General features: G+C 42.4%; 1 protein-coding gene across 1 annotated transcript in view; it reads right to left on the bottom strand.

The window, feature by feature from the left end:
- Positions 1-8,613: 8,613 nt before the first annotated feature.
- Positions 8,614-21,579, bottom strand: part of RAB1A (RAB1A, member RAS oncogene family) — an 86,267-nt gene continuing 73,301 nt past the window's right edge. Inside the window, exons 5-6 of the mRNA XM_033937852.1 lie at positions 13,586-13,717; positions 8,614-10,870 (exon numbers count right to left, since the gene is read on the bottom strand). Coding sequence (XP_033793743.1) covers positions 10,673-10,870; positions 13,586-13,717 — 330 coding nt within the window. The 3' untranslated portion in view covers positions 8,614-10,672. The remainder of the gene's footprint in view (positions 10,871-13,585; positions 13,718-21,579) is intronic.

Below are 21,579 nucleotides of genomic sequence, written 5' to 3'. Positions count from 1 at the left end.
GTAGCAGATTTCCGAGATTCCCTCCCCACCCCAGACGATCTATCCCAAAGAGGATCCGCCACCTCATTGAAATCACCCCCCACCAACAGGGGAACATCTCCATAGACCGACAAAAGGTCTGCTAAACGATGAAAAAAACCCACGCCCGGGCTATTGGGAGCATAAAGGTTGCAGAAAATATAAGGTTTAGAGTTCAAACTAACCGAGGCTATCACATACCTACCCTCCGGGTCCCTAATGACAGTCCGTACCACCAAATGAAGATGTTTACCCACCAAAATAGCCACTCCAGCCTTCTTACCCAACGCAGGGGAATCCAGGACATCCCCCACCCACCAGGTTCGCAGTTTGGCATGCTCCGCAGCAGTCAAATGCGTCTCCTGCAAAAAGGCCACGTCCGCCCGGCACCTCCGCAGCTGTCGAAGCACCTTCTGTCGCTTTATTGGGGAATGAATGCCCCCCACGTTCCAAGATAATAACTTAAGGGACATAAAAATGAAACAAAAATACCCAACAAGGAATCAAAAAATTCAAAAGCCTAGGAAGAGGCGTCCCAGCAAGCCCCCCTCCTAAGGCCACAGCCACGCGGAAGCCAGTGCCAGCAGTCACCCCGAAACAAGAACAACAACCCTCCCCACCCCACCCTCCCCTCCCCCCCAAAACCAATCCACCCCCACCCACCACCCACCCCAACCCAACCCCCAAACCCAACCAGACCAATCCTACCCCTCTAGACTCCTCCCATCCCATCCACCCCAACCCTTCCGGTCCCCACAGGAACCCAATCACTACAGACGCCCCCTTCACAGAAACCCCCCCAAAATAGCAAAAATAACTAGGCAAACCCCAAAGAGCAACCTTGCAGAATTAGAACCCATCTCCCAATCTCAAGACATCCTCATATAATGCCTCACTGGCTCAGGAAGGGCCCCCAACCCAAAGGAACCCAATCCCAGACCCTATCCACCCCCATATATCCCTTGAGGAGGGATACCAAAAACCCCAAACTCATACTCAACAGGAACCACACAACCCCCACTCTAACTCCCCTCCCCCCCTCCTCACCCATCGCATCATACACACCGCCCACCACTCGTCCCCAAGCACGCACCTCACCCCAGGCAACAAGCTCAACAACACCCGCTCCAGAAGGTGAATCAAGGCCACCGTCCATCCAAAACAGCCTGGGCCGCATAGGAATAGAGAGAGGCCCTGGGCACCCTCAAGAAACAAGAAAGCCCCACAAAACCAAGGGCACTGAGACAGCTTATAGCAAAAAGCACAGAGGCTGAGCAGCACCCCAGTCAAGGACAGAAGTCCAACCAAGGTCCCAGCAAAATCCAAGATGGAGTCCCAAGTTGTAGGCGAGCCAGAAGAATGAGGAGCTCCGAAGACAGAAATCCAGCAAAAGTCCAGGAACACCGCGACATCTGGAAGCACAAGATCCGAGCAGTGCCACCATCAAAGACAGAGCCGCACCGGGCCATCCAAGGACCTAACAGAAATCCATGGAGGAGACCAGAGTTGCACCCAAGCCAGAAGAAAGCGTGTCTCTGAAGACCGGCAGCCATCAAGCCGGACCAGCAGTAGAGGAGATCACACCAGCGGCACTAGTAGAAGGCAGGTCCACATTCCACGCATCCAACATGTTTTGCGCCTCCGCCACGGTAGAACAAAACTGAGTAGTGCCATTGTGATGAACCCGCAACCTCGCAGGGTAGAGGAGGGCGAAGCGAACATGGCGGGCCGCCAATGTAGAACACACCGAAGCAAACGCCCGCCGTTGCTGAGCCACTTTTGTAGAATAGTCCTGAAAACAGAGCACCCTGCCGTTTTGATAGGTGAGAGCGCGCTCGCCCCGAGCCGCCTGAAGAATAGACTGTTTGTGAGCATAGTTCAAGATCTTTGCTATTACCACCCGTGGCCGGGCCTGATGAGCTGAGCTGAGACCCAGGCGATGCGCCCTCTCGATACGAAGCGGGCCGAGATCCGCAGGAAAGGTAACGGAGGCAGCTAACCAGGCTTCCAGCGTGCCTCTCAAGTCCCGCTCCGCTACTGCTTCTGGAAAGCCGATAAAACGCAAATTGGACCGGCGTGATCTATTTTCCAGGTCCTCAATGCGATCCTCGAGAGCAGAGATAAGGCGCTGATGTGTTGTCTGGGCATCCTCCACGTGCTGCAGTCTATCCTCCACATCGCTCACCCGCTGCCGGAACGCCGCCGTCTCCTGGCCCATAGCATCCAGCGAGGCCTGGACCACAGCCAGCTTGTGATCCAACGGCAGGAGCTTTTGTTCCAACACGAGCTCCATCGCCGCCGTAACTCCGGCCGTGATTTCAGCTATCCAAGCCGGCCCCCCCCGTAGCTGCTCCAGGACTCGGCGGCGCCGCCATCTTGATTTCCCCTTGCTTGCCGCGGTCCTTTTCTCTGCGGGCCGACTTCAGCGACATGCCACCGCAAAAGTGGCCCGAAACTCGCCCACAGTGTCCGGAGGGGGGAGATATCGGAGGGTCCGGTCCAAAGGCTCAAAAGCCGGAGAATGCCCGAAAAGGGAGGGGAAGCTGCGAAGGGCCGCGGGAGAGAGAGACACAGACCAGCGTCCGTCCCGCTGCACAGCGTCACGGATCCCAAGACTTCTCTATGTAAAGACGCTTATATTCTGTGATCCTAGCTCTCTGGGACAAAACACTGTCTCTCTCAGAAGTACACTGGAAAATCCTTAGAAGCGAGTCCAACCCCAGTGTATCTCCCGGCCACACGTGGCTCCTGTTATTTTTATTTGTACAGCTCGATGTAGTTGCAAACCTCCCCTCTCCTAATGTCCCCTCGGTTCATGGACGGAAATGCTCCCTTACTGTCAGCTGTAGATACGATCCCGTAGCTGTTTCAGGACTCGGTGGCGCCGCCATCTTGACCTCCCCCTGCTTGCCGCGGTCCGTTTCTTTGCGGGCCGATTGCAGCTACATGCCACGGCGAAATCGGCCCGAAACTCGCCCACAGGGTCCGGAGGAGGGGAGGTATCGGAGGGTCCGGTCTGACGCCTCAAAAGCCGGAGATTGCCCGAAAAGGGAGGGGAATCTGCGAAGGGCCGCGGGAGAGACACAGACTAGCGTCTGTCCCGCTGCATGGCGTCACGTGATCCTAACTTTTATTTACTTTTATTCCAACTTAATTTCGATCTAATCAACAATTTTAAAGATATGAAACACTCCAGACCTGGATTCGGGAGCTGCTCCACGTGCGCCTTGAAGATGTCGGCGACGGACCCGCACGCCTCCTGGGGGTCCGTTGCCTGGGTCCCCTCCACCGGAGGTTTCCCTGCGCTCCCTGCGCGAAGTTACACAGGCGCTCGATCGAATTTCGAGCACCTCATCCAAAGGAAGCAAAACTCTCTAACGCGGCCTCCGCTCTCCCCTCCGCCTGTTTGCAAGGGGCATCAGAGCCGCAGGGACTGCCTTACACCCTACCGCGGCACCACTGGGTATGGGGTGTGTGCTAGAAGAGTGGAAAACCTGAATATATATATACCATAGAGATGGAGAGTGAGAAAAATACGATACAGATATTTGAAAAAAAAAAAGCAAAGCATTTATTTTGTAATTTTTAAGTATCAAAGATGGGGAAGATGTAAAACTAAATGATATAAAATTAAACTGCAAGATGGTAAGGATAAAAGCATCAAGAAATAATTTTTCACTGAAAGGGTGGAAGATGCCTTGACTGTGCTCCTGGTGGAGGTGGTCGTGAACAAAAAAAGGAAAATTTCACAAGCTGTGGGAGAAGTACAGAGTATCCTTGTTTAGCAAGAGATGGGATCAAAACAAAGTAATTAAGGGTGTAATCTGCACAGAACAACAGGTATAAAAACAGATTGTGAGCCTACTACTGAAAGGCAGTATATAATTGAAGGTACATAGATAAAAGCGTGCATCATCTAATTGAACAATGATGGCACAGGTGACCTGCCAGTTTTGCACAAAGCTGCAAGTACAACTTGTCTGCCACCTAGCATGTTCTGACACAGTTTTAATTCAGATTTGGTTTTTTAACAAAATTCTAGGCAGTGGGGTAAGGAGAGATCAGAAGGTTCTGAGTTAGACTTTCAAAACCAAGTATGCTCAGTTAAGAACTTTTTCAAGTTACGACTTCTGAGTAAATTATGGCCACTGCTTTTGCAGCTCAATTTTCTAAAGTTCTCCAGAGCCTGGTTTTGCATAGTATAGACCAGTGGTCTCAAACGCAAACCCTTTGCAGGGCCACATTTTGGATTTGTAGGTACTTGGAGGGCCTCAGAATAAATAGTTAATGTCTTATTAAAGAAATTACAATTTTGCATGAGGCAAAACTCTTTATAGTTTATAAACCTTTCCTTTTGGCTAAGTTTTAATAATAATATTGTAATTTATAGCTGGAGAGAAATATGATCAAGAAATTGTTTTATTTTACTTTTATCATTATGATAAACATACCCAGGGCCTCAAAAAAGTACCTGGCGGGCCGCAAGTTTGAGACCACTGGTATAGACTATTGTAGTGTATGTATGGAGGCGTGCCTGCTTCTTTGATACAATCTCTACAGGTTATACAGAATTCTACTGTGCATTTTGAACTCTTGACAAATGTGAACATATTAACATCTTTCTATAGGAAGTTACAAGGCTGACCTTTGATAGAGAATTCAGTTCAAATTGTTGGTGATGGTGCACAAGGCCTCTGCAAGCAATCCTGTCAATATTTGCGTGACCATACACCCAGAACATTGAGAATGAGACTAGGATTACATGAAATTAATCAGCTTGCATAGTAAGTGGAAACGGCGTGCAGTAACTGTGGAGGGCATGCCAAGCGTGTCCTCTACAGCTATTGTACAGAAAGGTTCATTGATATGTGCTATGACCATTTACAGTTGGCGTGGATGACCTCTAAGTCTTCTTTTGAGGAGATGCTAAGTGCATCCATGCGAACTGGAGAAGTAACAGTTAAATCATCTATATTCTGCTATTGCCAACAAATAGTTCATAGCATAGAAACACGATGGCAGATAAAGGCGAAATGGCCCATTCAGTCTTCCCATCCACAAAGTCCACTATCTCCACCTCTCCCTATGGGCCAAGGCTCGTAACATTTGCATCTCCTCTCCCTATTGGTTAAGGCTCTATACACCTGCATTGTGAGGTCATAGAGCTTTATAGTTATAGAAACATGATGGCAGATAAAGGCGAAATGGCCCATTCAGTCTTCCCATCCCATCCCAAGTAGAAATCTTCAGTCTGGAGCCTCTTGTAAGCTGGTAATACCAACAGTTTGGGTGGCATGTCTTGAATTTACTGGTAAAAAAGTTATGCAGTGTCAGCTCTTACTGCTTAGAATATGTTACCACCAGGATTATGCCAACAACACAGTTTGACTCAGTGTAAACGGCTCTTGAAGCAGTACTTGTTTGTGCAGACCAGATGTTTGGTTTTGATGTCTGAACTCTTATTGGGGTTTTTTTGTGTTTATGCTTGGGGGGAGGGGGCAATTATGTATGTATATATGTACACTGCCTTGGAATAAATGAAATCTTAAAATGACTAAGCAAAAATAGCCATATATAAAAAAATTTTTATAGTTTAATTAAACTTAGGGCCTGCTTTACAAAGGCACAGTAGCGGCTGCTGCACGGCAACAGCCCGGAAGCCCAAAGAGATTTAAAGGGCTTTGGGGCTGTTGCCAGCAGCAGCAGCTGGTGCGGCTTTGTAAAACAGGCCCTTAATATACCACTCTGCCCAAAAGGTGTAAGTAGTTTACAATGACAGTATACACAAATTAAGGAACCATTCTCATGGCAAGCTTCATCAGGAGCCCTCAGCGTAACCCAGAGTTCAGCTACAACCCAAAAGCTTGTGTTAAAAAATAGGTTTTCAACTTAAGATCCTGCCACATGTAATGGACAGGCAGGGCTCGTACCTAGTTTCCAAAGTACGTATACCTTTTGTCTTGGCCAATTTTTCTCTCTGCTGGCCTTGTTTCTTAAAGGCTTTCATACTTCATGTCTTTCATGGAAAGACTGGTGCAGAGCCTCTGTAGTGGAGCTTTTAGAATAATGTTCCATAAATTATATGGGATATTTCTAATTACTGTGACATCAGAGGAGGGACGCTGTACAAGTGAAGTCTAAGCTGAACAGTTCAGTACTAGTGTGTGTGAGATATTAGAGAAAGGACTTAAAGCAGCATGTTTTACAGGCAGAGGGTTTTTTAAAAATAGTTTTATTATTCTACATCATTTTAGAAGTACACTGTTTTGTAAAGTATTAATTTTATGCTGCTTATTGCTAAAATTACCATAAAATTTGTAAAATGTTAGTGTACTTCATATTAGTTCACAAGCATGAAGAGCTGCATCAATACGGTGAACAAACTACAGAAGCCAACACATAGCAATGCCTTCCACAAACTAAGTTCCATAATAGTGTTTCCTTAAAAAGTTAGGGGTCCTTTTATTAAGGTGCTCTAAATCAGTGTTCTTCAACCACCAGTCTGTGGACCGGTGCTGGTCCACAGGGCCGGCATGTGCATCAGGCCCAAAACTGTGTTCTTTAACTGCCGGTCCACAGTGCAATCAATGCGTTGTTAATCAGATTATATTGTGTGTATATATGAATGGAAAAAATACTGTTACAATTAGGACTATGGGGGCAGGGTCTGGGGTGGAGATTGGGTAGAGATGGGCAGGGCCTGGCCCACGACTTAGCCCAGTGCTCTTCAACCGCTGGTCTGCGGACCGATGCCAGTCCACAAAATAATTCTTTTATTTCTGCCGGTCAATAGGTGTAAAAAGGTTAAAGAACACTGCTCTAAATGTTAAGGCATCCATTATATCCTATGGACACCTTAGCCTTGAGCGCATCTTAATAAAAGGACTCCCTAGTGTTCAGAATCCCTGGTGGCAGCCTCATTTGGGAAAATGGAATTAACCACAGTATAGAAAAAAAATCAACTCAGCTTGCTTCTAACATCAAACAATTTTTTTTTTTTTAAGTACCGTATATTTCTCAACATAGGATGAAAAAACTAGGCACTTACTGGACTGTCATAAAAATAGGTTTTGTCACTTTTTAAAAAATATTTAACACTTTTTTTTTTTGTTACCAAGCTTTTCAAACCTCCCTCATGCACATATGTTGCTGCCCCAAGAATCAGAAGTGCAAGGGCTTTTTAATATGATACCTTAGGTGCTAACATGCTATAAAGGCCCATGTTAGGACACACCAAGCTCATTTGCTAGTGCAACTTAAGACGAGGGGCCCAAAGGTTTTCACAACTATCTTTATAGTACTGCTTTTAATTGCTTTATAGCACTGCTTTTAATTGAGAGTATTGAGATTTGCTGTGTACTCTATAAAATGTGAGAATTAAAAAGATTAAACAGGACTAAGCCAAGCCATTTTTCATTACAAAATTGTACATAGTGGTGTCAGGAAAGTAAGCCAAGCTACCCGATAGTGCAGTGGTTTACACTCGTGTGTTCTGCGGTAATACTATTCCCTGATGCAAGGAGAGAGAATAGTGTAGGACAATTAATAAAACTAAAGTGCTAAAAGGTAGCACATTGAGCATGGAAAATCACTAAATTAAAAATTGTTCCCCGATGTTAAAAAAAAAAAAAAAGTTGTACTAGATTTTTTAACTTCTATAACACTGAATCTTTATTCCAACTCATGCAGACTGCCAAGTAAGGCAATAACTCCCTTATTTATTCATTCAATTTTCTATACTGTTCTCCCAAGGGAGCTCAGATAGGCATAACTGCACAGTGTGTCCCAAGATGTACAGTTTCTTCAGAGATGGTAGTGAAGAGGCAGCAGCATCTGGCCATCACTACAGTGTCATCTCAAAGGTGAGAGGGGAGGATAGTGTTCACTAGATGACACATTTTATTTTGAATGTCAGGTCTATGGGAAAGGAGAAGAGTCAGCCTCACTCCCACACTAACAGAAAGGGAGATATTTTACTCTCCACTGTAGCGAAGAGCTGCATATTACTACAGTAGACAGTGCACCCTTTTAAATGCAGGATTAAAGAGCTAGAATTTTGCAACAGGCTTGCACTAGGAAGCTATGCAGTGAAGGTCAGCCCAATGTCAAGCTTACAGCACTGACCCTAGAATTTATATTAGCCTTCCTAATCCGCACAGCATTAAATGATGGCAAACGTGGCAACCCATTGTTTACTCTGCTATTTGAAACATTTAAGTCATGAGCAAGAGATAAAGGCACAGCATTCAATGGCCCTTATTTTTATTTAGCTGTTCAGATCACCTCTGATGTTATCTGCTGTGAAAATCATCAAAACAAATTCACTTAAAGATTAGGGCTTTTGATTGTTGGATTGACCCTTCTAAGTATCTATGTTCCATGCTCTCAGTAGCAGCAGCGATATGTCCAGGTTTTGCTTAGCCACATTAGTAATGTCAGTCTGCACTGTCAGCATCTAAATTACTAAACTTCCATTAAGACTAACACTGCAAAAGAGAAATTCACACACTGTAACCCCAGATGACAGTGTTGCATCATTGGACATCAAATCCAACACAGTGCAGAAATTCTTGAAAACAAGCCCAGAAATATAAGTAAAGCTTCCTGGTAGTTTATTGAAAGATTGCATAAAGTTTCTAGATCATGGCTATGGAGTTCACATAAATAAAAAGGTACTGAAAGTTGATTATTCGTGACACAGCAGATGGAAGTTAAGACTACAAAAAAAATAATAATTGGTAAATGTTTGGATTATAGCGCCATTAAACAAACAGTTTGCAAAAGGTGTGAAGACAGATGCTACTGCACACTTAGGACTTGTGTAATTATACTACATCCAAAGAGCTGCAGTTTTCTCTTTGCATATAAAATGGGTAAGCAGGAAAAAAGGCAGAGATGATTTTAAATGTTGTATATTTGCAATGTCCTTTGAAATAGTTTAGAGGAAAGCATAACAGTAAGCACTGCCCTCTGGTCGGCTAGTGCCAACATTGGCTATTGAGAGCTACAGTATAGTAGTGCCACCAGGACCAGCTTATTTGACAAGGCTCTGCTGGCTCTGGTGTCAAAGCGGGGTGATAAGAGTCCAATGCTTCCTCTTCAGTGGCACGATGGCTGCTTCCACTGCCTCCCTGTTTTAGAGTGTCCAGCCACAACATGAATATGAAATTCAAACCAAAAAACCCCATGCTCATTCCCTTACCCAGCACTCTGTACAGATAGGAGACATTTTTCCATGGATTCGGTCTTACTGTACACGACCTGAATGCCAAAACAGATTCCATTCTCTCATGAATTAGTATTGTTCAAGAAAGTTTTACCTACCAAATCATTTCAATACATTGTGATTTAAGAAAATGTTCATTTATGATTTTAGGTACAAGCTTTACACTGTTTCTACAGACTTCTGTTGTTTCATAGTCCATAAAAATTAAAGTTACTCATCTGCAGTCCTTGCTCTGTATAACATTTGTCTAAACTAATAAACATTTTTTAAGTGTATGGCATAACTATATAAAATAAAACATAACATACTGACAGGAGTATACAGCCTTCACTCATAAATTTGTTAGCGTTTACATCAGGAGAAACACGCTGTTTTCTACTGCTGCCATAAAGGATCATTCACAGCTACATTTCTAAATTAAAGCCAAATGGAAATGCTAATAAAAAGTGATCTCTCTCAATGATTAAACCAGGGAAAATACTGTACATTTCAAATGCATATACTTCCTAGAATACCACCCATGTTTAAATTAATCCACTTGTCCTCGTTTCCATGACAATTCCCATCCACACACATTTATATATCTAAATTCTCTGAACTTTTATTGATGTTATATAGGTTAATTACTTGCTAGTTATATTTTAAGAAAAAGAGCATTTGTCACTGGGTTTTGCCTAAAGTACCCTGCTGAACATTTAATTTACATTTAAGGGTACAAACAAGCCAAAACAATTCCAAGAAAATTAAATAGCTTTCTCTCCTATCTATAAGAATTAAGACAATACTTATCACCATACAGTTTGATATTACTTCCAATAAGTACAATATTTATTAAACATTTCTTCAGTTTGTTACATATTGTGCAACAAATTACAATATTCTGCAGCCACAAATTATATGCAGAGTATGAAGAGACTATTAAATCAGAGAGTGTAATCTTCTTTCCATTTACAATGCTACAAGAAAAAACTAGAAATCAGATCTTAACATTTAACATCCCACTAAACTTTATTTTATGCATGGAAAGTGACAGACACAGCTGTACTGCTTCATACAAAATGGCTGAACTTCATCTTCAGAAGACTAAACCTGATATCTACACATGCCAACATAAACAGCAAAACAAAAATATCCTAACCACAGGAGACAGTCTGGTATCAGTAAAGCAACAAGGATTACATACATTATTTATAAACCGGCACACAAAAAGGGTTTAAAACAATTCTGAAAATGAAGTTAGCTGTCTTGAGTCAAGGGAATAAAAAAAAGTCAGTATTGACCATTTACAATTGCTGACCTTTGGGGAGGTGGTAAGAATCTGCTGTAGTGCGGCTACATACAGTACAATTCAGGCAATTTTGTTTTTGTCACTTAGGTTCAGATTGCAAATTGGACTGCTGCAAGGAGAAAAGAAGGGAAAGGTGGGCCTTAGCAGCAGCCTCCTCCAGACTGCTTGACTGGAGTGCTCTGAATTTTCACGTTGGATTTCTCAGCACCGCCAGCTGTGGCTCCAGGGCCCATTCGCTTCTTAATCTCGGCGGCCATTGTCATAAAAGCCTGTTCTACATTTGTTGCGTTTTTTGCGCTCGTTTCCAAAAATGGAATGCCAAGGGAATCTGCAAATTCCTGTAAAATGGAAAACAAGGCATGTGAAACAGCAAGCTAATTTGAACAAAGCTGGCAAACTTATCAGTTTCACTCTCAAGGCACAAAACTGTCTTCCACACCAAAAAACATTTTAGTGCCTCATTTACAACATTAACTTGGCAATAACTTAACAGGAAGAGGGATTCCTCTGCCAGCATACTGGTAAGTGCATTAGCCCTAGGGCAGACCTACTTTCTACATGGTTAAAGTGGCCTAGGTTTTGCTGCCTTCAGGCAGTGCATACAATTACTCCTGACGGAATTCTGTGCAACTGCACAGAGCAAAATTTGCACAACATTCTGCATATGCTGTGCAGAACTTCTGTTCTACACCTGACCAAACAAACCACACCTCTCCTGCCTGGGTCTGGCCTCTAACTACCCCCCATCAAATGTGATCCCACATACTTATGGGTCTCTCAAAGAAGCAGTGGTGGCAGTAGGCCAGCAGAAGCAGTGCTGTGAGCAGGCCGCTTACAGCTGGTCCTGCTGGGGGGGTCTTCCCTCTGCTCCATCTCTTTCTGTAAACAGATGCGACAGAAGGAAGGAAGGCTTCAAGTTTGCAGTCTTTGCTGGCCAGCCGCCACTGCTTTGGGAGGCCCACAGGTATGATGGATATTACTGGGGGGGGGGGAGGGGTCAGAGAGAGGCCAGACCTGCATGTGGGAGAGGACATAGATGCTGGTAAAGGGGGGAGGGAGGTAAGAAGGGAGGAAGAGAAGCTTGGCCGTGGAGAGAGGAAGAGAGAGAGATGCCAGACCATGGGGAGTGAGAAAGAAATTCAGGGAGTGAATGATAGGTAATTGGGTGGGGTAAAGTGAGGGAACATGGATGTTGGACCTACAAGTGGGGATGGTAGGTAGGAAGAGTGTGACCAAGACCAGAAAGGGGGTAGGAAGGGAGCAAGAGTTTCTTAGCTAGTACAGAGAGGGAGAGGAAGAGAGAGACAGAGAGATGTGAGACTATGTGGGCCTGGGAGGGAGACAGAACTGCAGCTGGAGTGAGAGAGGGAAATGAGGAAGCTGGAACATGAGAAAGGAAAAGGCAGGAAGGAATTTCGAGCCTTAGAATATGGGACTTCTATGCAAAACACTACAAATAAATTTTGCAGAATTTTCAATTTGTTTGTACAGAGTTCTGCCAGGAGTAATCTGATGGGCAGTACAATATCAAGAGGACTGTCATGTTTAATTTTGGATTACAGGAATTCCAGTGAAGTGAATACATCCAAGCTCTCACACAGACTGACCCGCATGCTTTAGATCAGTGGTCTCAAACTCAAACCCTTTGTGGGGCCACATTTTGGATTTGTAGGTACTTGGAGGGCCGCAGAAAAAATAGTTAATGTCTTATTAAAGAAATGACAATTTTGCATGAGGTAAAATTCTTTATAGTTTATAAAACTTTCCTTTAACAGTTAAAAGGAAAGATATATAAACTATAAAGAGTTTTACCTCATGCAAAATTGTCATTTCTTTAATAAGACATTAACTATTTTTTCTGCAGCCCTCCAAGTACTCTATTTTTTCTGCAGCCCTCACATTTAAAGTTTAATATCTTTTCTTTCTCAAAACTGGCACATTTCAATCACTATATTGAAAATAAAATCATTTTCCCTTTGTTGTCTGGTGACTTTATTTTATTGTGCTTTCAACTATGTTTCCAGGGCCTTCTTGTCCTTTGACTGTTTTTCTCTCCGTCTTCACTTTCTGCCTTGCATCCATCTTTGGCATTAACTTAATGTTCAATTTTTCTGCTTTCTTTTTAAAATCTACGTTTCCATGTCTTACCTTCCCTTCCTATCTCTCTCTTCTTCCGTCCTATTTCCATGGTCTGGCATCTCTTTCCTTCCTTTCTCTCCCTCCCTCCTTCCTTCCTTTCCCCTGGTCTGGCATATGTCTCCTTCCCTTCCCCCATGCCCTGGCATCTTCCCATCACCCTCCATGGTCTGATATCTCCTTTCCTTCCCTCCCTCCCATGAACTTGGCTTCTTCTCTTGTTCCTCTCCTCTCCCTTCTCCTTCCTTCCCTCTCTTTCCCCAATTGGGTGCAGCAGCAATAGAAGCAGCATTTCCCTTCCCCGTTCCTGTGCAGGAGAGGCATTTCTCTTCCCCTTTCCCTGTACAGCAGCAGCAGGAGCATTTCCCTAGGGTCCCCCTTTCCTATGTAGCAGAAGCATTTCTCTTTCCCCTTCCCTTCTCTTCCTTGTGAAGCAGCAGCATGTCTGGCCGGCTCGTTCTGTTCAAAGCCGCGGGTGGTGGCTCCTTGTGAGATCCGCGCCTGCGTCTGAAGCCTCTCTGATGTTGTGACATCAGAGGGGGTTCCGATGCAGGAGTGGATAGCGCGAGGAGCCGCCAACCCGCGGCTTTGAACGGAACAAGCCGGCCAGACACGCTACTGCTCCAAAAGGAAGGGAAAGGGGAAGAGAAATGCTGTTGATCACGTCCAGACCATGGGCCACAAATAACACCTGGAGAGCCACATGCGGCATGGACATTTAAGCAGCTCATGCCTTTTGTTGGGTGCTGCTGGGAGAAGACAGGCCTCTTTCACTGGCACTGCTTAGGAAAATCCAAGGGTTTATAATGCTTCATATTTAATTTTAAAAAAACAAAAACAGATTCAACACCCAATCTGTCCCCTGCCATACATGAAATTTTTAACAATTCATCAATACAAATTATGCATCATGTTACCTTTGCTGTTGTGTAGTCTACTACTTTCTTTGTGGTCAAATCGCATTTGTTCCCTACCAACAACTTGTTAACATTTTCACTGGCATAACGATCTATTTCTTGTAGCCACTGCTTAACATTATTGAAGGATTCCTGGAAGATACAAAAACATTCAGAGTAAAAATATTTCTAAAAGAAATCCATAGAGCAAAACTTTTTCTTTGGAGGATTTTGTCATTACCCACTAAGTTTTCTATTTCACAATATTCTCAACAAAAAAAATGCTTACATGGTGTTGATTTGGAGTCTACAATCTTTCTGGAGGGCATTGTTATTTTTAAACTTTTCAAGAGAAAGCCCACAAACAAGGGAAGGAAGTTTTAGATATTTAAAGATAAAACTGGACCTGGCTTGTTTTACCATTGCCCTTTAACTCTGATTTAATTTCTGAGATGGGAGTTATCAGAAAAAGATGTTTAGATGGATTGACTGGTAAATAAATATTTTGATGACTCTTTTAAAGCCTGTAAAGTATTCTATTCCAGCTTCTTGGTAGGGTAGGAGAGAGAGGTGAAGCTGTAGAAACATATTTATACTGGGGGGTTAATGTTATCGGGATTGGAAACAAACACATTTTCATTTATTGGATTTGGTTTCTGAGCCAGTCTGTTTTCAGCTTCCCAGCACATAAGAGATGAACAAACTGCCGTAAGGATTTGTTGTTGGATTTGATTTATATTATTTATTGGGATTTATTAGCTGCCTTTATGAAGAGATTCATCCAAGGTGGTGCTATTAGGGATATTGTTAAGACATACACATGCAAATACACAAAGACATGACAAAGCTTGAAACAGCAGTGTGACCTGTTGACTATTAAAGACATCATAGCGCTAGAAATAAGTTTTGAAGTAAACAGCATTTCCCCGTGTACAATTTACCTTCCACATGCTTGAAAACAAGTCAAAAATTGGTGAACTCTCTTTTCTGCTTATGAAGGTTGTAGCCCTCTTATCTCATATCAAACTCTGAAGTAAGCTGTCAGGTGTTAAATAGTGGTCCTGAATCCCTGCCTTGTTACATCTTTCAGTGCTTCCATTCAAAAGCGCCCCAAGCCAGACAGTTTTTCTGGATTTTTACAATGAATATGCATGAGGCATATCTGCATACAAGGGCATATTCAAGATGTAAATCACAACCCAAGAGTTCTTTACAATAACTTAAAAGCCCACTGTCATTCCTTGTGATCTTAGGTAAACCACCACCTTTCACTGCCTCAGGTACAAACATAGATTATGAGCCCTCCAAGGATAGGGCACCACCCACTGTTCCTAAATGCAACAAATCTCAAGCTACTACTGAAAAGGCATAAGATAAATCCAAACTCTCTCTTTAAATCTAGATTGAACTACTATTTGGCGTCATCATGTGCAGTTAGCCCTCCTTGTAGAAACCTTGTATATGTCCCGAATGATTTACTGAAATATGCAATGGAAGATTTGTTTTGGCTTGTTGAGTCAGAAAGTTTGCTGAGAATACATGAAAGTAACTTAGTAACTAACTACTTGCAGTCTGAAATTGGATATTTGCATTATGACATTGGCAAACACTGCTCTGGTCTGACACAGCCCCCAACAAGCTCAACAGTTAAACTCATCTGTTGCAACACTGCCCTCTGGAGGCTTGATGGATGCAAAAAACATGTTTGCAAGCTCTCTCAACTGACCAGCTGCAACATGGCTTACTGCTCTAGACAATATACAGTTGAATAAATTAAATATTCTAAAAGGTGTCTAGGTTAAATCTGGCTGTTTGAAAATATCTGGATAACTTTAGTTATTTTTTTCATTATGATTAACCAGTCAGAGGTTGGTTTTTTTTTTTTTTTTTTTAAATTAACCATATGCCTGCATACCCTTTACTACTCCTGTACTCAACTGGTTAAATTTTAACACGGCAATGCGTCATGCAGTTAAACATTTAAGCAGTCCACAGGCTGGGAAGTTTTTAAAAAAACAATTTATCAAGTAACTAGATTAAAAAAATGAGATTTAGGATTTAGATCTTTTTTTTTTTTTTTTTTTAACATTTAGGGCTTATTTAACATTTTATTCCTAAATTCTTTTCTTCAGAAGCAAATATCATTTACACTAAACTAGGACACATTTCCAAAATGTTATAGCGGTTCCTCCCTCAAAAAAAAAAAATCTTTTCAAAGCTAAGGGCTCCTTTTATCAAGCTGCGCTAGCGGGGTTAGCATGTCGGACATTTCATCATGTGCTAACCCCCGCGGCCGGCTAAAAAACTAACACCTGCTCAATGCAGGCGTTAGCGGCTAGCGGTTTAATGCGCAGTATTACGCGTGTTAAACCCCTACCGCAGCATGATAAAAGGACCCCTAAGTGATACTGGCCTATGTGGTTAAACTAAAACTAAACTAAAAACTTAGCTTTGTACACCAGGTCTTCAACCAATATAGACTCGATTCGGTTAACAGAAACTAAAAAAAAAATAAAGACGAAATGAAAAATAACAGTCAAAAAATATTAATGTGACTGATTTCCGAACTGTTTAGCAAATAAAAAAGTTTAAGGATTTGCGAAAAAGTTGAAAAGGACCAGGACCCTTTAAGATAAAAGGAAGTTCACTCCATAATTGAGATAATTTGAAGACCAAGAATTGACTTAAATTCTTGATTCCGTTGATTCCTTTCACTGAAGGAAGGAAGTTTGAATTGTTGGGAGCCTTTTGCATAGAAGAATCTATAAGCATTCCATAATAGAGGTCACAGAGCTGGAAAAGTCCTTATTTCAACAAATTATTGGTTTCTAGCTCAGAAGTCTTTTTATGTCAGCATTTGGAACCGTCTGATCTGAAAAGGCAGGGTAGGGGCTGGATGCACATGGGGAGAGTCTCTTTTAGTTGGAAGGAGGGGCATAGACTAGGAGGTGGCCTTGGGAAGTGATTTATCATGAAGGGGGGGGTGAATGTGTGGGATGGCCTCCCGGTGCAGGTGGTGGAAATGAATAATGTATCTGAATTAAAGAAAGCTTGGGATGAGCTCATTGGATCTCTTGGGGAAAGGAAGGTAATGGATGACATGAATGAGTAGACTAGATGGGCCATATAAGGCCTCTTTTACAAAGCCACGCTAGTGGCTGTGCTGCACTAACGGCCCCGAAGCCCATAGAGATTTAAAGGGCTTCGGGGCTGTTGCTGTGCGGCTTTGTAAAAGAGGCCGATAGTCTTCGTTTGCCTTCATTTTTCTATGTTTATAACATTATTTATGGTTAATATTTGTATTTTTTGTTTTAAAATTTTTTTTAGATTGGAAATAAAAAAAAAAACAAAAAAACAAATTTTTATCAAATTGTCAAAATTCCAATACATAAACACACAGGATTTACAAATCAGCCTACTCTCTGACTTCTTTGCTGACAAAATAGACAGAATACGATCTCATCTTGACACTGTGACACAGCAAACACCAATCTTCCACTACCCAAACAAAACACTCAAGCCCACAACTGCAATATTAACCCACTTTGACAATGTCTCAGTCAATGACCTTACCAAGATTCTAGACTCCATTCACCCTTCCGGCTCCACCCTAGATCCCTGTCCACCACACCTCCTAGTTGCGATGAAAAACGCTTTTGTATACTCGGTCCTCCCACTTATCAATGCCTCCTTACAAACAGGTTCACAGTACCTACAACCTGGAAAACTGCAATCATCAGACCACTTTAAAAAAAACAACACAACACATTTGACCCAGGCGTGCTAAGCAACTTTAGGCCTGTCTCCAACCTACCATTTATTTCAAAGATCCTGGAAAAAGTGGTACTTAACCACACTCCAGAAGCAACAAATCCAAATCCACTCCTTCGCTGATGACATAAAACTATATCTCAAAACATCATGCACTTTAAACTATATTGACAAATTAATAATAATAAATGAAATAACTTATAAATATGTACAAAAATAACAACGTATGATTTTTAGATGTGCTCATTGCTCCAACACAGAAGTCATGAATGAATGAGACTTTTTATATAAAGGAACCATCATTGCACCATCGAGGTTCCTTCTTATACTATGAAACAATGTTGCTTTATGATTAAGTTTAACTCGCTGTTCAATAGAAACTTTATCAAACAGCACTAGCATAAATGTATCAAAGTAAAACCTCCACTTATCTTTTGTTGGAGAAATAAATCTCATAGGTGGTGTTTGTTGTCACTGTTCTCATTTATACGCTCATGTTTTTGCAAAGTTCATGACTCCACTGACATTCCTTCGTGCCCAATGTGACAAAAATAATAACAAAGATCTCAGAAAATCCACGTGTCAGCCATAAACATGTTCAATAATTTCAAAATAAGTTTCCTTGTTTTCGGCGTCTGTTTCGGAGCGCAACTGCTAGCAGGGAAGAGCAGAGCCTCAGCCGTATGAAGATTAATTACTCTCCTCCTGACGAAGCCTAGGAGAAACTCGGCCAGAGTTGAGGAGCAATTAAGCACAATATAGCATCATGGATTATTTTATCCCTTGAGGAAACTTATTTTGAAATTTTCTGAGATCTTTGTTATTTTTGTCACATTGGACATGAAGGAATGTCAGTGGAGTCATGAACTTTGCAAAAACATGAGCGTATAAATGAGAACAGTGACAACAAACACCACCTATGAGATTTATTTCTCCAACAAAAGATAAGTGGGGGTTTTACTTTGATACATTTATGCTAGTGCTGTTTGATAAAGTTTCTATTGAACAGCGAGTTAAACTTAATCATAAAGCAACATTGTTTCATAGTATAAGAAGGAACCTCGGTGGTGCAATGATGGTTCCTTTTTATAAAAAGTCTCATTCATTTATGACTTCTGTGTTGGAGCACTGAGCACATCTAAAAATCATATGTTATATTTTTGTACATATCTATAACAGTTATTTCATTTATTATTATTTTCTGTCAATATAGTTTTAAATGCAACACTGCATGATGTTTTGAAGTATGATATAAGGATGCAGTAGTATAGTGGAATAGTTCCCTATAATAATTTTTGGGTATATCTTTCATTAGGAGAGATCCAGAACTCCCAGATTACAAAACTTCATAACTTGTCTCTCAGAAATCTAACCCTGGACGTCCACAAATAAACTACAACTAAATTCCACCAAAAGAGAACTCCTTTGGATCTTCAGAGAGCACTGCACCTACACCCGTCCTTCCCCTCTCTGGAAATCAACTACCATAACCGCCAAAGACCAAGCACGCAGCTTAGGGGTACTCCTCGATTCCAACCTATCACCAACCATATCTCACAAGTGGTCTCTTCTTCATTCTATCTCCAACAATTCCAGAAAAGAAGGAACTACTTCTCTGAACCTGACTTTACCCAATTGCTCTATGCTTTCGTCCTCTCCCACATGGACTACTGCAACACTATTCAACAGAAAAAAAATCTTCAGTATCTCTCCAACATGTACAAAACGCAACAATTAGACTTCTAAAGAACCTTCACATTAATGACCCCATATCCCAAGCAGTAGCATCAGCCCACTGACTACCTATAGCCAAACGATGCATCTTCAAAGGCTTGGCACTAGCGTACTACAACAACATGGCCCCCTGCTACATATCAGCCAAACTTCCACCTTGCGTCCTGAATAGACCGCTCCAGTCCCAGGAGGAAACACGTCTACAAATATCCCCTGGTTGTGGACTCTGACTAGAAAGTGCCAGACGCCGTTCCTTCTCCCATTTCTTACCAAAATACTGGAATCAACTGCTTCCACATATCAGATCACTCGAAGAGCTTTTGAGCTTTAGGAAAGAAAAAAAAAAAAAAAAAAAAAACCCAAAAAACAAAACAAAACTTACCTCTTCACCTAACTCCTTGCTAGTATCCATATACTGAAGTACCTAGCCTCCTGCTCCCTCTGCACCTCAAAATTATTAACAGACTATCAGAGCATCCAACCAACCTCTATCTTCCTTCTTCAGTTTAAATGACCATCAAGTCTAATTCCCAAGCAAACATATTCCTCTTGTATGTTGATCTTAATGCTCTCTTTGAAGGCTAGCTCAGGATAAACAAACAGTATGCTGAACTAACTTCTTTCTGTAAATGCTAATTCACGACTGACAAACGGTATATAAAAATTTCTCTTTGTATGCTAATTTATGATGAACAAACTGTATTATACAAAAAGCACTATAACTCATATTAACCAAGTACTTTGTAACTCGTTTTGTCTTACTATATAAATATATGTATGTGACCTTGTAACCCATTCTGAACTCTCTGGAGTGGACTGGATATAAAACTAACTAAATTCAGCAATTCTGTACAAACATAAGCAATTAGTATCAAAATACACCTGGGTGAGGGGAGGGGTGTAAGATCTCAAATTCAGAGCTTAAACTCAGTAACAAATAACTAGTAGCAATGGGAACACGTCATATGTTTAATTTGTCTGCTTAGGATAAGACAGGCAGAATATTGATGTTTTAAATTAATTGTGCTTGTAACTAATTTTTTTTTTTAAATTTAAAACAGCAGCCATGATATATTCTTGTCTCCAACTGGGAAAAGCAAAGTGGGCAGGACAGTCATTTTATTCCTGTTCTTTCAGAAAAAAAAGTAGTATGTGATGAATTTACAAATCACCTTTTCTATTCCTATTAAAATTTGGTGTAACTGAGTAATGCAGAAATTGTGCAGATTTCCCAGGGATGGTAAAATTATGGTCATACCTGTTAATTTTCTTTCCTTTAGAAGCAGCAGATGAATCCAGAGACTAGTGGGTATAGCTCACATCGACCAGCAGGTGGAGATAGAGAACTGATTAACAGTTGGCCTTAAAGCCTGGTGCTCCTTCTGTTGCTTCAGTTTTGCACTTTGCCCAAGCATCCCGATAGGAGAATGAGCAACCAGAAAACTCCATTCCAGTAGAAAATGTGTCTTTCTCTTCTTCTTATCCCTTTGTTTTTTTCTTTTTTTTTTTTTTTTTTCAGCAATGAAATAATACACTTACCAACCATAGCCCCGGCTAACCAAATGACCTAAACACCCTACACACAACCCGTGCACTTGGGGAGGGGCTCTGGATTCATCTGCTGCTTCTAAAGGAAAGAAAATTAACAGGTATGACCATAATTTTACCTTCCATAGCAAAGCAGCAGATGAATCCAGAGACTAGTGGGATGTAGCAAAGCAAACTCAAACTGGGTGGGACGCCAATGCCGCCTCTGCCAGCACTGCCGCGCCAAAACTCGCCTCTGACCGGGCTGCTACATCTAAACGATAATGCTTTGAAAAAGTATTACCTGACGACCAAGTGGCCGCCCAGCAAATCTCCTCTAATGACATCCCCCCGGACTCCGCCCAAGATGTAGCCAAAGCCCGAGTGGAATGAGCATGAAGGTGCTCCGGTACCTTCTTCCCTGACAACACATACGCCGAAGCAATAGCGTCCTTGACCCAACGCGCAATGGACGCTTTAGACGCCGCCATCCCCTTGTTTTTACCCGCGAACGCGACAAAGAGATGGTCCGACCGACGAAAAGCATTCGTCACCTCCAAATAATGGAGAAGCATACGGCGGACATCCAGGCGCCGTACCGACAAAAAACGCTTCCCCCAATCCTCCTTCCTGAAGGATGGCAGAAACAGGCTCTGGTTCACATGAAAGGACGACACAACCTTAGGCAGGAAGGACGGCACCGTACGCACCGTCACCCCAGCCTCCGAGAAACGCAAAAAGGGTTCCCTGCAAGAAAGCGCTTGCAGCTCTGATACTCGCCTTGCTGAAGCCATCGCCACCAAAAAAACTGTTTTTAGCGTGACATCTTTCAAAGTGGCCGCTGACAGGGGCTCAAAAGGTGCCCCCTGCAATTTCCCAAGGACGAGTTTAAGGTTCCAAGTTGGACAAATTCGCCTAACCGGCGGCCGGATATGTTGAACCCCCTTGAGGAAACGCACCACGTCCGGCAGTGATGCGAGAGC

The sequence above is a fragment of the Geotrypetes seraphini genome, chromosome 3, assembly GCF_902459505.1.
Source record: "Geotrypetes seraphini chromosome 3, aGeoSer1.1, whole genome shotgun sequence".
NCBI classification, from domain to species: Eukaryota; Metazoa; Chordata; class Amphibia; order Gymnophiona; family Dermophiidae; genus Geotrypetes; species Geotrypetes seraphini.
The sequence above is the reverse complement of the archived record's forward strand: the minus strand, read 5'-3'. Positions and strand labels throughout refer to the sequence as shown.